The sequence below is a fragment of the Macrobrachium rosenbergii genome, chromosome 8 (genome assembly GCF_040412425.1).
Source record: "Macrobrachium rosenbergii isolate ZJJX-2024 chromosome 8, ASM4041242v1, whole genome shotgun sequence".
Taxonomy (NCBI): domain Eukaryota; kingdom Metazoa; phylum Arthropoda; class Malacostraca; order Decapoda; family Palaemonidae; genus Macrobrachium; species Macrobrachium rosenbergii.
In genome coordinates this window covers 8,307,186-8,321,516 of record NC_089748.1, presented here as the reverse complement: position 1 = coordinate 8,321,516, position 14,331 = coordinate 8,307,186, and the positions used below count along the sequence as shown (strand labels likewise).

Here is a 14,331-nt window from a genome sequence, read left to right as displayed (position 1 = left end):
CAGGAGACGGCAGTAGCTTCAGTAAGGCAGACGGAGTTCAAGGACCGGGCTAACTTAACCCGAGCATCAAACTCCGCTTTCAAAAGATTCCGGCAGCTTGGGGAGCTGCTCACTGAAACTGCGTGGAAGCGCAGAAGGGGTCCAGCTTCCCGACCGTGAAAGTGGACGGGCGTCCACCAGAACTCATTACTTCCTGGGAATACCAGGGAAGTAGGGTCTGTCTCCTTAGCTGTGGTAACGGGTTACCATCAAAGCACGCTCGGGCCGTAGCCAGAGCGACTTTGTCCAAGCAAGGGGTGGGAAGGTTGTCTCCCAGGGCGAACATGGTAAAGTTGCCCTTGAAAGGAGTCAACTTTGTGTTGTCTGCCTGCCACTCCGCCAGAGTGCGCAGGAGAGCCGACTGAGCTTGGTCCCTAGGGATGATGACAGTCTCCCTAGGAACCTTGTCTGACCGAATCCAAGCTTCCTCCGTAAGCCTCACGAAGCCTGGGTAGGGGGCAGGAGATCGGGGGAAGAACTCCAATTCCTCCAACCGCCTCGTGCCAAGACCATCAATGGTCAGTTTGCCATCATGTTGGATGGCCCGGAGAGCTAAACGCCAAGGGTTACCGACATCAAACGGCGCGGAGGTCCGCGAGTGTCGGGGATAACATACTGTGGTTCGGCTGGGGGTGGTGAGCCATTCCCGCCAGTATGTTATCATGACTGGCAAACTTCTCAGAGATTTTGCTAAATCTCGAATCCAGGTCCTCTGAGAAACGTTTATAAAGCTGATTGGCAAAGGCCTCTGCGCCAAAAAGCAGGTTGGCGAGGAGGGCTTGGTTTTGCAGCCCTCTTACTCGCGCCTTTGCTGGAGGAACCAGACTTGCTCCCGGAGGCTACAGGTCCTGAGACCTTAGCCTTCGACGGGGAAGGGCAATGCCTTCTTGGAAGTCGAGGACTTATAGCCCTTTCGCCTTCCATGAAGTCTTCAACTTCAACTTGGGGATAGCAGACGGAGCTCTATCACCCAAGGAGGAAGACTTCACAAAACCTGAAAAAAGAAGAAATGGATGAAGCAGGGGAGTCAAACAAAGGGGGCCCGCCCCAACAACCTCACTTACCTCACCACTTACCACCTGGTCCTGCTCTATATTCATTGGTTCCAGGTTAAGATTCCATGGCGGCAACATCCTCCGAGACCTCAGCGTGAATAAAGGATATCCACTTGGGGTGGCTGGGTCTCATCCCGGATTTGCTGGATGATAGGGGTGGCAAGGTCTTCAGGCACTGCGGCGCCACCCGTGCGCCGGGTAGAGCAAGTCCCTCAACCTGGCGCCGAGGACGTAGGGCTTCCCGACGGAACGTTCCTTCCAAACCCAGCCACCCAGGCCCGGAGGGATTCCAAGGCAGACTTCTTGGAATTTTCGTCCGCCTGTAAGAAAACCAACAATTAGCTAAGGAATGCAAAAACCATTCCGGGAACCTCATAAACAATAATATACAATATGAGGAGCATAAAGCAGGAGTAATGAAGACTGTCACTTACCAACTCATCCTGGACAGTTGTGCAGAGAGCGAAGCAAACCTCACAACCATCAGGGTGCCAAACAACCAGGTCATCCAGGCGGACCGCACAACCAGCGTGGGTCCGGCAACCTACGTGACCGTAAGGTTGTTGGAGGAGGCGGTACACCCGGCTCCTCACAGCGAACAGTCTGTAAGTAGAAAAGTACATGAACCTCCCACCCTAAGCAAACTAAAGCTGGCAAGGCCGGGAAACTCAACTGCAACCGGAATACTCCGGCGGAGAAGAACTACCTATCATAAACTGGGCCAATAAGCTCTAAATTACACAGAGTGGAAGGTAGGATTTCAGACCCCGGAGTACTCCGGGGAATGAAGGAAAGAGAGACCAGGAACTAACCATAAGGGCTGCCAGTAAAATAACGGCGGAGACCCCTGGTATAGGACCGGACTCACGTATATATATAATGAATAAAGGAGGGTACTCCTGTAGATAACAAACTTATCTAAAAATAAAAATAAAAACAGTAACAAGTGATGGTAAGAAACTCAAGAGGACGGAGGGATCCGCTCCCTATAATGAAAAAACCTTCGCCACTTACTTCCCCGCCGGAGAAACAAGATGGGTAAAATGCTCGTATGTTCATAACATAGGCTGAAGCAGTATATATAACCGTATCAACGTAACCCGACGGGGGGACTAATGGATAGGACTCGAACACGTTCGAGTAAACAAACCACCTACCCCACCACAGCGATGCTGGGGACGATATGGGAGGAGCGAATCCCTCAACCAACAGGAGAAGTCCCTGAACTCGGAGAAAACGCCATCTAGCGTCACCCGCACGAGTAGAGCAAGGCTGGAGGGGGAGGGGGGAAGGAGGAGGAGTAGGCTACCAGGAAGGAACAGGAGACGGGGAGAAGCTCACCCGCTCAACTGCACCATACCTTCCAGACAATGAATCTTGGAGGGGGTAAATGACTGGAAGCAACACAACCCAAAGCCCGACATCTACCTAGGCAAAGCCTAATATGGACCTAACCTTAGTATAGGCTAGGACAAGGAGGGCAAAAGGGAGGAGGAAGCAACAGGGAGAGAAATTTTGTGCCGAGAACCAGCCGGGATCGAGAATGGCGGGCAAGGGGGCGACTAGCCTAGAGGAAACACATCCCAAGAACTCGATTCCCCCCAAATGGAGGAAGAGAACTAAGGGGCTCACTCTGCCCACCAAAAAACGATCCCGGAGGAAAACAGCAACAAAACTCCCTCAACCTGAACTCCCCACCCAGGGCAAGGGGATGGAAGCAAACAAGCCTACTCCACAAGAAAACCATCACAAAATAAAAACTAAAATGTGCTCAACAGAGCGTAGCCTACCACGAGAGGGAAGCGGTTAGATCTGAGGCTGCCGCCAGCACCCGAGGTAAACCACTCAATAAAAAATAAAAACAATAAAAATAAAAATAAAACTACAAGAGAGCACCATCTTCAATCAAAATTAATTAGCCTAGTAAGACCAAAAACAAAAGGAACCCAACCTGGGGGTACCTGGATGGGGCATCACTCCCACAAAGGCCAGTAGGCCAATGAACGTAATTCATAAGGGGGAGCCACCGCAGGAACCACCAGGAAGGGGAACCAAGGGGCAAAATATCTATAACGACGAGGATGAGACAACTCCAACTGAAAAGAACAGAAGGAGTCGCCTCATGGTCGACATGGCTGGCTGGGGACGCCGTGGCGACATAATAAGATCTCAATATTTATGAAAATACGAGACCATAACAGCCAAAAATAGAACAAAACCCCACAAGAAGATGGTACTTAACTTTGAAATGGTAAAGCTGCTCGACGCCATCTCAGAAAGCAGAAAAATCCAAAATAATGGAAGATGAGCACACAAAAGAAACAGCGATTTCACGTGCTAGAAAATGGAATGAGGTAGGTGGCGCTGGTGTCGCCGTCCTGGCGGGTGTTTGGTGTGGGGGCTGTAACGGCTCACCGCTCTGTTCCGGGGTTTTGATAAGGAGAGATCTTTCGAGTAGGTTTCCGTGGTAGTGGTAATTCACTCACCCCTTCTTATACCGACGTCTTCCTAGAAGACGGCTCGACTGGGGGTAGTAACCCAGCTTTCCTGAAAGCTCTTTTTCTCTGGTATATCTAGCAAGGTTATACCTAGAAATTCGTGCTGTAATGGAATTTCACCGGCTGACATGGGACTGGACTCAGAAATTATTAGTACCATATGAGTAAGACTACAATCTTCTCTTGATTTCCATGTAACTAAGAGTAAGATTACAATCTTCTCTTAGCTTTTCTTAAAGGAGATTAGTAAGATTATTATAAAAGTATTCTATATCTCTCATATATTTATGTTATATTGTCATACAAGACCTGAGTGATGTTTATTTAGATAACTGTCTAAGTGTTTTTCAGCTAGTTTTAGTGTCCACTAGAGGTCACCACCATGAAGGTTGAGTTGTGTGGACTGCACAGTCCTTGGATTAATATCAAAAATTTACTTCAAAGTAAGATTTTTTCCTACCCTTCACTGTGGACAAGTTACAGTATGATTTACCTCAAGTGTTTATTTGTGCATTAGTATTAGTTTTTTATGGGTAATTTGTTAGTTGATTTTACAGGTCTGTATTATTTTCAACTGTAAAATATACCCTAAAATTGGCAATTCAGCCAAATATTCTAAAGATAATGATTCTACCTTCAAAAGAAAAATTGTTTGATAATTAGAACTAGGCTCACGCCACTGGCAGCAATTGAATACAATTACCTCTTTTTTGAGTAAATATGGCTCCTGCCCGAGCTTTTTTTCATGTAAACCGAGCATTAAGGTTAATTTTAGGCTAATAACGTCATTAACATTTTTAGTGATGGTAAAGCGATTTTTGGCATGGTAAACAGTTTATCAGTGAAAGTAAAAGTTTATTGGTGCCATCAGTTCCTGCTGCACCAATAAGCGGTTTATTGGCACTTACAATGTTGTAAACACCATTTACTACCATAATTATCTGTGATTTTATGGTTAGGGCCATTTTGATGTCATAGGTAAACAGAAGACCAGCCAGTGCCAAAAGAGAACCCTGCCATAACTGGGAACTGCCTGTACCTTGAGTTGAATGTCAGTTATGGTTATGGAATTGAATAGTAAACTTGACATTTTTATTTCTTGTCTTCCAATTTTCAGAGTTTCTTCATTTGAAGTGTTGCATCTCCACTGTTCCTTAACTACAGTACAGTGAACTTTTCTTTGTCCTTTTTATGAACTTGTAAATTTGAAATGGAGTTTAGCTTAAAATTTTTGAATTAAGACTTATACTACTTTAAAATAATAATTACAGAAAATGTCCATTACATTTACAGTGCTTTTGTTTTCTTAAATGCTGTTAATAAATGTATAATAGTACTTAAATTTCTTTATGAATGTCCTGCCTTTGACTTCAACAAAATTCTATATGAGGAGCTTGGGAATATCTGGAAGGGACCTGATTTGAATGTAGAGTAGACTTTCTTCAGTCTCCCCTTTTTAATTAAAAAAAGTCCTAGTTTACAAAGCTGCAACTGGGTATCTGAAATAAAGACATACTACCAGGAAAAAGAATGAGGTACAGATAAAAATATTTTAAGGTAATCTGTTTCACAATGAACTTGTTCTCAAGTAAACATCCATAATCATGGTCACTGAATATCCTAGACTTTGCAGTCTTTTTCCCAGTACACTGAAGAGCAATAAAAGTGCTGGCCAAGTGCCTCAGGAATATGCAAGTTCACAGACATCAACAGTCTCACTTTTTTAGTATGCTACATTGATAATGGCTAGCAGAACTCTCAAAACTTTTAACACCTTAAGACCCATCTTAAGGGGCGCAGTGATCTCTGAATTTCAAGAAATGATCAAAATTGAGTTATTGACAGTTTTATGCCTAAATAAACATATCATGAAAAAAGTTTTAGATGAGTTTATTGAGCACTTTTGTTATCAGACTGGCACTGTAAAATGCGACAACATAAAACAAAACTCATAAATAATTTTCTAATCCCATTTAGTTCAAAATAATTGATATACTGGGTAGTTTATCCTTTATCCGGGTAACCGCGCAACAACCAAATCCCTCCGCACAGTTAAGTAGTAAAAGCTAGTAAAAAGCGACCAGACCCAAGTATTGTCAACCATTCTAAACAGAATTCAAACTGTTAACATGGCATTTTTTCATCCCTTTCATGTTCAATTTGCCACTGCAAACCTGTAGTGACTATTATTGAGAAAATTTGAAATTATGTGTTAATGAAAATGAATTGCATTTGTTTCTGATGAAAAGTGGCCTTTTAGGCGATTTTAGTGGTCTGTGTGAACAGTGTAAGGAAGGAACCGTTAGTCTTGTGAAACATGAAAACGCATGGCAATGCAGTTTAAGAAAATGCAGAAAAAGCATTTCAATTAGGAATGGCTCATTCTTCTTTTGGTCACATCTTGATTTTAGTACTATACTGTATCTTATTCACGGTTGGATTCACGAACTGCCACAGAAATATATGCAAATGACCTTGAAAATCGGTTCACCAAACACAATAGTTGATTGGTAGTCTTTGCCGTGAAGTGTGCATCGATATTTTGATGAAAGATAATAAGCAAATCGGGGGACCAGGACATGTAGTTGAGACTGAAGAGTCCAAATTCAGCAAGAGAAAATTTCACAAAGGCAGATGAGTTGAGGGTTGTTGGGTTTTAGGCAGGATTGACCAGAAACAAAGGACTAATTTATTTTTCAAGTTGTTCAAAGACAGATCTGCTAAACACTACTTCACCAATATTAATAAAAATATTCATCCAGACTCAACTATGATTTCAGATTGCTGAAAATTACCACATAATGAGCCAGCATTTTAAAGATCACCTGAACATTAATCATTCCTTGAATTTGTGTTTGATCCAAAAGACAAAAGCATCCACACAAACACTATCGAATCAATGGTGCGTTGAATTTCAAATGTTTTACCAAGAATGCAAGGAACAGTGAAACACCTGCACAACTCAGACTGTTTATTGATTGTATTGCATCAAAAAGTTTGAAGTATCTCTCTAATGTTGAGTGTCAGTTCAGCTTTTCCAAGAACTTACTAAACAGACATATCCATTAGCTAAAAAGTCAATGCAATTTCTTGAGAAAATGCATTCTGTTCAAGAAATGGCGACACTCATATCTTATTGGACATAGATGACTAACTTCAACACTTGAAATAAAACAAAAGAAGAATCGACTTGCCAGATTGGTCTGACAATTTTGATTTTGAATAAGAGACTAAAACGCGTTTTTATTTATATAATATAAAGGTTTAGTAGGAATTCTCTTGGTCAGGATAGTAAAAGATAGTCGATAACTAGATGTTGTGGGTACAATTTTCCCCAGTGTAACCCTGTGGTTGATGGGGATATTAGGAGTATTGCTTGCCGGAATATACGTGCTTGCCAGGAATCAGTCAAAAAGCAGAAAATGAGAGCAAGAAATTTTCCACCATGCAAACTGAACTCAGAAATGTGTAAAAATGACCGCACCAATGCAGGGCTGACAGGGGAGTCTGTCCACCATTTTTGTTACCCTACCGTTCTGCCAGTTTTCTTGTTAGAGTTTACTGGTCTAGTACCAACAAGGTTCTGAATAGAAAATTGGCTGAATTATAATAAACAAGGTAGTGCCAGAGTAAACTATAGCCGCTCCATTCTGATATACTGTACTACCATTACAGACTAAATATCTCCATTTTCTTTAGTGATGGAGGAAAACGTGAGATCAGACTAACTCGCTCAAATTTACCATTCCTCTCGGCACTCGTGGAAGTGGCACCATACATGTACTTCACCAATTTACATATAATGTTTCGTATTTCATGACTTATTATTACAGTTTTGTATTTATTAACTTGTTTTTACATTTCCGGACTTATTTTTATTGTAAAATAACCATATGTAAATCAACATGCCATATACAGACGTATGCAAATGAACAGCAACCCACCTCATCGTCATTCACATATACAGTCAACCCCCAATATTTGCAGTCTCAATTCGTGGCTTTGCCGATTTGCAGAATTTTCTGTGGAACTTATCCCCAAATCATTCGCAAAAATTCAGCAATTCACGGGCTTTTTCATCGAGAAGTACTGTTGACCGCCAGTATTTGTGGGGGATGGGTACCGCTAACCCCCCACAAATAGCTGAAATCCACAACTACTTAAAACTCCTCTAAAAACTTTTAAAACTACCTATTTTGATAGTTCAAAACACCAAAAAACCCTTTAACATGCTTATACCTGAATATTTTAATATTTTTATCAAAAAGTGCATTTAGCCACAAAAATTATATGAAAATACAGTAATCTGTGAATATTTCTCTATGAAAAAGACCACAAATACATGAATTTTCCACGAATAATGTGTACAATTTATATGTTCCACTGAGAAATCTGCAAATAGGTGAAGCCGCGAATCCAGAACAGCCAATAGCCAGGGGTCCACTGTATTCATTTGTGTCCGATGCATTGGAGAAGTAGTTTAGGACTGGGTTCAGAGGGAGCAGAGACTTCCCTTCTGCATATCTGCCCATGTACTGCCATCACTGTAGGTCTTCTTTGATCTCTGTTGAGATCGGAAAGACAAATGAGTCTGGCTGAATCTTCCTGTCCCAGTTTCTCTTCAGAATTGTAGAGGTCATAGATGTAGTCTTCCCAACCTGACGAATTGTTCTATTGAAGAAAACGTGGCCCCGCAGACTCATCCACTCATTAGCTGAACAATTCTTTCGGGTAAGGAAATGATTCACTGCTTTCAGGCACGACTCTAACCTTCTTAGGGATGGAAAAGCCCCAAAAATCTGAGTCTATCTGAATCCCCAAATAGACAACCCTCTGAGATGGGGTAAGTTGAGATTTCTTAAGATTTATTAGCAGTCCTAAGTCTTGGGTTAAAAATAGGGTTTTCTGAAGGTCCTCCATACACTGTAGCTCTGTGGGCGAACGAATCAGCCAATCATCCAGGTATAAACGGATGTTGATGCCTATTAAGAGCAACCACTTTGCCAGGGGGGCAAAAACTCTAGTAAAGACCTGTGGTGCTGTCGACAGGCTGAAACACAGTACTCTGAATTGAAATACCTTGTCCTGGTACACAAACCTCAAAAACTTTTTTGACGCCGGATGAATCGGGATGTGAAAACACACATCTTGCATATCTAGGGAGATCATCCAATCCCCCCAACGGATGGATGCAAGATCTGACTGGTCTGTTTCCAACTTGAATCTTGTTTTCTTGATGAAAACATTCAGGGCGCTCATATCAAGGGCCAGTCTCCATCCTCCCATTGATTTGGGGACTGCAAACAGCCAATTGTAGAACCCCATCAACGTGATGTCCTCTACTGCTTCTATCGCCTCTTTTTTTTGAGAAGCGTTGAGACTTCCTCTGACAGATCTCAAGACTTCTCTGAACCTGATGAGCCCTCTTTCACGAGGCCAAAAAGTCTGCTTTCGACTTGTGTTGACTAAAGGTGGCTTTTTCTTGAAAGGAATTGCGTACTCTTCCCTCAGTACTTCTACAGGGTCCCACCCCTTTTGCGCTCCAACTCTCCCAAAACAGTTGGAGCCTGGCACCCAAGGGTGCATGGAGGACTGCATCTTCACTCCTTCAATGCAGGTTTAGAAGATGATTTCTTAATGTCTCGGGAGGAGAAATGGACTCCAGCCCTAGGTCTAGACAGAGAGCGTTGTCTTCCTCCTCAAAGGGGTTGTCCCTGAAGAGGTGAGGATGATCTAGCATAAAAAATGGACCAATCCTTAGGGCGCTTAGTGGATTGGACCAAAAGGTCATGGGTAGATTTCTTCAGCAGTTCAAGAGAAACTTCATTTACCACTTCTTGCAAGAAAAGGTGATGGCGATCAAGGGAGGGATAAAAGGGCTGACCTCTGAGACTCTTGGAGGTGAAAGAAGAACAGAGCTCTCTTTTCTTTAAAATTCCCATAGTGAAAAGGGATGCCAATTCCTGGGAAGCACCTCTAATTGCTCTGTCCATGCAGTAGATAATACTGAGCCAATCTGAGGAACAATCTCCAGAGTGGAGAAAAATCCTGGATATTCTTGGCTAATGCCCCAACTGACCAGTCAAGGAAACTTAGCACCTCCAAAGACTTGAAGAGATTCTTCAATAAGTGATCAATTTCCATCCCGGAAAACATATTTAACCTATAGCATATATAAAGCGGTATCCGTGTGGAATCTATCAGTGCAGAGAAGTCCCCCTGAGAGGAGGCAGCCACTCCCAGAGAGGGAGCTTCTCCGATATAATAAGACTGGTAACATCTCTTAGATAGGTGCGAAGGTGGAATGCAGGAGGAGGCTTTCCCTTGAATCCTCTCCAAAAGCCAAAGGTCCACATCTTCCATAGCCTTCCTGGCAGACAAAGATTAAGCCATCCTCGGCACTTGGGAGAATTCAGACGGGTTATTCATTAAAAAGGTTGACTGTGGCTTCGAAGGAGCCTGAAGTGAGAAGTAATCCGGAAATGCCACAAGGAAAAACTTCAAAGAGAGCAACATATGCCAACGGAGAAGAATCTTGAACTGTCTCCTCTTCTTGCGATGATAACTGCAACGTTGAAGGGTCCGTGGAAGTCTCCGATAGAAGAGGTTTCTCCAAAAGGTCCAAAATACTACTCAGCTGGCGCTGAATTGGTTCCAGAGAAGGGTCTAACTCCTCGTTTCACAGAAGCAGCTTGACGAGAAGAATCTGTGCCAAGCCTGTATCCGTAGTTAGTGCCAAGCGGACAGCAGGATATGGGCACCTGGCCGATGGGTGCTTGGGTGCTACTGGGCACTCGTGGGATAACAGACGATCAGGAGCCAAATGATGCTTGGTCATCACTGGCTCTGACGATGAAGAATGGCGCCTGGGCACCAGATACTGGCGGGTAGGAGACGGTTGAGCAGGAGTAAGCCACTCGGGATATCCCAGAAGCTGCAAGAAGCTTGGGGGTTTCGGGGAGGTCAGTCTTTTGACGGGATAGGAGATTGTTCCAGAGCAGAAGAATGCCTCTTTAAGGGACAAGACTTCTTCGAGAAATGCCACTGGCACCTCGATCAGGGCTGAGTTCCTGGGCTCGAAGAGAGATGGTGGACATCTGAGAAGTCTCTCCAACAGCCTTCTGTCACAGCCTGGGAAACAACAGGCTCGACTGAGGGGGAAACTACCTGTGTATAACTCCCATCAACCTCCCTTATGCCTCCAGTATACCTCCTCCCAGGTTTAGGAGAGTCTGGCAGTGACCTTTGCCTACGAGAGTCGGCGGGACGGGTAGCCACCTTCTCCAAAATCACTTCACTGGCACTTTTATCACCAAATTTATTCATCAAAAAGTGCACTAATTCACCGAGTTGTGTAACTTTACTTATCATCAGACCAAACTTCTGGTCAAACTTGCTCTCAAGACTGGTGAAGAGATCCGGTTGGAAGCTTGAGGAGCCAGATCTTTCCTATCAAAGGGAGGAAACAGGACCGTAATAGAGGGTACATCCATACTGACCGGTTTGGGAGTTGAGCTAACTGTAATGATGTCTTTTCTTTTTACTGTATTGTGTTATTGTTGCTTTATCATTTCTAGCTTTGTTTGCTGTTCTGTTAGTTGTTAGAGTCCCAGGAGGTTAGGAAGGCAGTGCAGCTTTCTTCCTTCATTAACACACTAGTAAAATATACAGTATTTATACAAGTGAACTGAGTATGAGCCTTTTCTTTCTTCTTAACCCACAACTGGGAGGCTCTTGCCAACCTCACTTGGAAGTTCTTGGCTCTTCTCTTGTCTCTCTCTCTCTCTCTCTCTTCTTCCTTGCCTTGGAAAGGTTCTTCAAAGAAATGTCCATCCCACTGAGTAGGCAGACCACTGCTTCTCTTCCACGTTTGTAGTCATCCTTAGTGGTTGGAGATTATCTAACTGAAGTCCCTTTGGGTGTGATTAATTGACTTTAAGTCCTCCTTTAATGGGTGGGACTAATCGTCATAAGTCTTGAGGTTCCAGCAGAAAGTTCAAAAAGGTCAGCTCACAGGTGAGACAGGTAAGCATTCTTGGCTTACTCTTCGAGCAAAATCTTAATCACATTTCCTGATCATTATTCTCTCTCTCTCTCTCTCTCTCTCTCTCTCTATCATTTGTCTATTAATGGTTCTCTCTCATTTCTTTTTCTCTCTTTTATATTTATGTTATTCCTAACTAATATTTTCCTAGCTATCATTACATCACACCTAAACCTTTACTATCAGCTCTAGCAGCCCCTTTCCTCTTTCAATCTCTTTCTTGCTTAGAGAGATGAGAAACTAAGTTTTTCCACGTCTTCTCATCCCAACCTACACACTCGTTACAAGCTAGATTAATCGAAAAGACTTGATTTCTGCAAGAACATATGGTATGAGCATCATATGAAGCTTTTGTTAACCTGGTACTGCAGCCTTTGCTGCATTACCAAAAACTGGATGAGCCAGTCTGACATAATAAAAAACTAGACAAAAAGTTACAAAAGTTAATACTGACTGAGAAAAAGCATTCCTAAAGGACAATCAGCTTAACAGTGATCTTCATAAGTAACTACCGAACTATGCAAAAGCCGATCAACAAATCTCATTAAGAGAAAAAGGATGGTCGACACAAAAATCACAGAGAGTAATCAAAATTGGACAGAAGTCAAAATCAGTTATAGAAAGTCATAATCAGTTGATAAACAAAAAACCTAGTGTCGGAGGCAATCAATTAGAATACTTCAACGAAAAGGGAAGCTACCATGACGAATTCCAAAAAACCAAGCTGCGTTCCTACAACTGTGTGAGCTCTGGGACAGCAGAAAACAAACTGAACCATCTTTCAAGGGTTGTTCCTCTCCTTCCGAGAGAATGGGCGGGGCCTAATCACCGCCCCAGACAGAAGAAGAAGAGCATTGCCACGAATTTCAAAAATTCAAGCTGCCGTTGAGTAGAAAACTACAGCAATGTAATTACTGGGTAAGTTACTTAAATAAAAATCTTGTTTGTTAGGCTTTTGGGGGGATGTGATACTGCCTTATTTTGGGGCAACTTATCTGGCAAATATGGGACTAAACCTAAATTATTTATTACTTTAGGGCTCAACTTACAAGTCGGACTGACTTACAAGCCAACCCAACATATATGGTAGGTAATTAAAAGTAACTGGTTTTCTTGTGAAACAATGCCATTTACAAAGTAGCACAGCATGAATGTAAAAAATATCACATAGTTTACACTGTTTAGTAAAAGAGTTTTTCATAAAATACCTTATAACCAAAATTATACATGACAGAAACCATTTTTAGCCAACATCTGAAAATATACAATAAATAAGAATGGACTACAAGGTTAAAAACCTACCTGATAAGTAGCTGCATCTAGATTAGATGCTGAGACATAAAGCAGGTTGTTCTGAACAAGATATATAAAAGAGGGTACACAAACTTTTAAAGTATCCATCTTTTGCTGCCATATTTGTGTGTATAATGCCATAAACCAATGCTGTGGAAAAAAAATGGATGACATTTCTTATTATGATATTAAATGTTGAAGCATAAAAAATAAGTAAAAATGTTTGTAACAAAATCTATAAAAACATCTGGCCTGTATAAATGAGATACATGTTGTAATAACTTCTACAACTTGTCATGCTCCAGTAGGTCTTTTATTCCATAATAGTTTTTTTCCTTTATTACCATTGTATTCATTTCCCTGTCAATAGCCCATATGGTTTGAGAATTCTGCAATATTGTATGGGAAAATCTTCATAGCACACAGAAACTTGAGGACTATTCAGGTACTGATGCTAAACATCAGAACACAGCTCACCCAACTAGTGACCAAAAAGACTTGCACAATATGAAAAACAATTTTCTGTAATGGAACTTTGGATGTACAATTAGTGGCCATAATACCAGTACAATAACAAAATTTGAAGTTTAGTTAGCATAACTATGGTAGAATATAAAAACTTAATATAAGATTTTCTAAATACTTGCCTCTCCATTATAAAGTTTGCCTTCAATGCCAGCAAAGGTTTGATAGAGAGAAAAATTCAAAGATTCTCTTTATTTTCTCTAAGTGACAGCCTACATGCATCTACTTCCTCCACCCTCCACCAGAGGACTCATAGGTACGAACACTGGCTGTCAGGCAGTATCCTTCTGTGTACTTTGAAAATGGGGAGGATAGGAGGGTCATTATATACTGGAGAGGTATTTAAAAATAAATCTAGGATAAAGTATTTAATATTTTTTAAATGAAACTTACCTTTCATTAAAAATAAAAAAAGGATCCATTTACAAAAGTGTCTGATGGCAGAAAGGGTTTGAGAGTTAGCACTAAGGAAAGAAAGTTTTTTTCAAAAAATTCACCATCTTTCGAAATATTTTGCTAGAGACTTCCTGTTTGTTGCAAAATGAAGGTAAATGACTGAATATTACTGAACAAAAGAGTTCTAGCTTACAATTGAAAGTTTTAGACCAGAAATTGGAGTTAAATTTGACCAAAGGTCTTAACTTTTTCTATTTATTGTGATTTATATGAACATATTTCAAAACTGGTAAAAGCTACAACCATCAGTTATTTTATGTTGTATTCAATATGAAATTGCACACATTTTGATATATAAAACTTTATGTAAAGGCCAATAGAGAACGGTGCAGTAATTACGACAAAACGACTAAAGAATTTCTGAGATGTTCGGCAGAGTTACATGCGCGGATGTAAGGAAAAAGTTTTTTTCAAAAATTCA

The 14,331-nt window shown here is 41.7% G+C and overlaps 1 protein-coding gene across 10 annotated transcripts in view; it reads right to left on the bottom strand.

The window, feature by feature from the left end:
* Window positions 1-14,331, bottom strand: part of Ugalt (UDP-galactose transporter) — a 430,948-nt gene that overhangs the window by 124,640 nt on the left and 291,977 nt on the right. For all 10 annotated transcript variants that reach the window (XR_010853662.1, XM_067107245.1, XM_067107253.1 and 7 more), the window contains one exon: window positions 12,939-13,079. Coding sequence is in view for 9 of the 10 variants with exons in the window: in XM_067107245.1 (XP_066963346.1) it covers window positions 12,939-13,079 (141 nt within the window). In the remaining variant the exon portion in view is untranslated. The remainder of the gene's footprint in view (window positions 1-12,938; window positions 13,080-14,331) is intronic.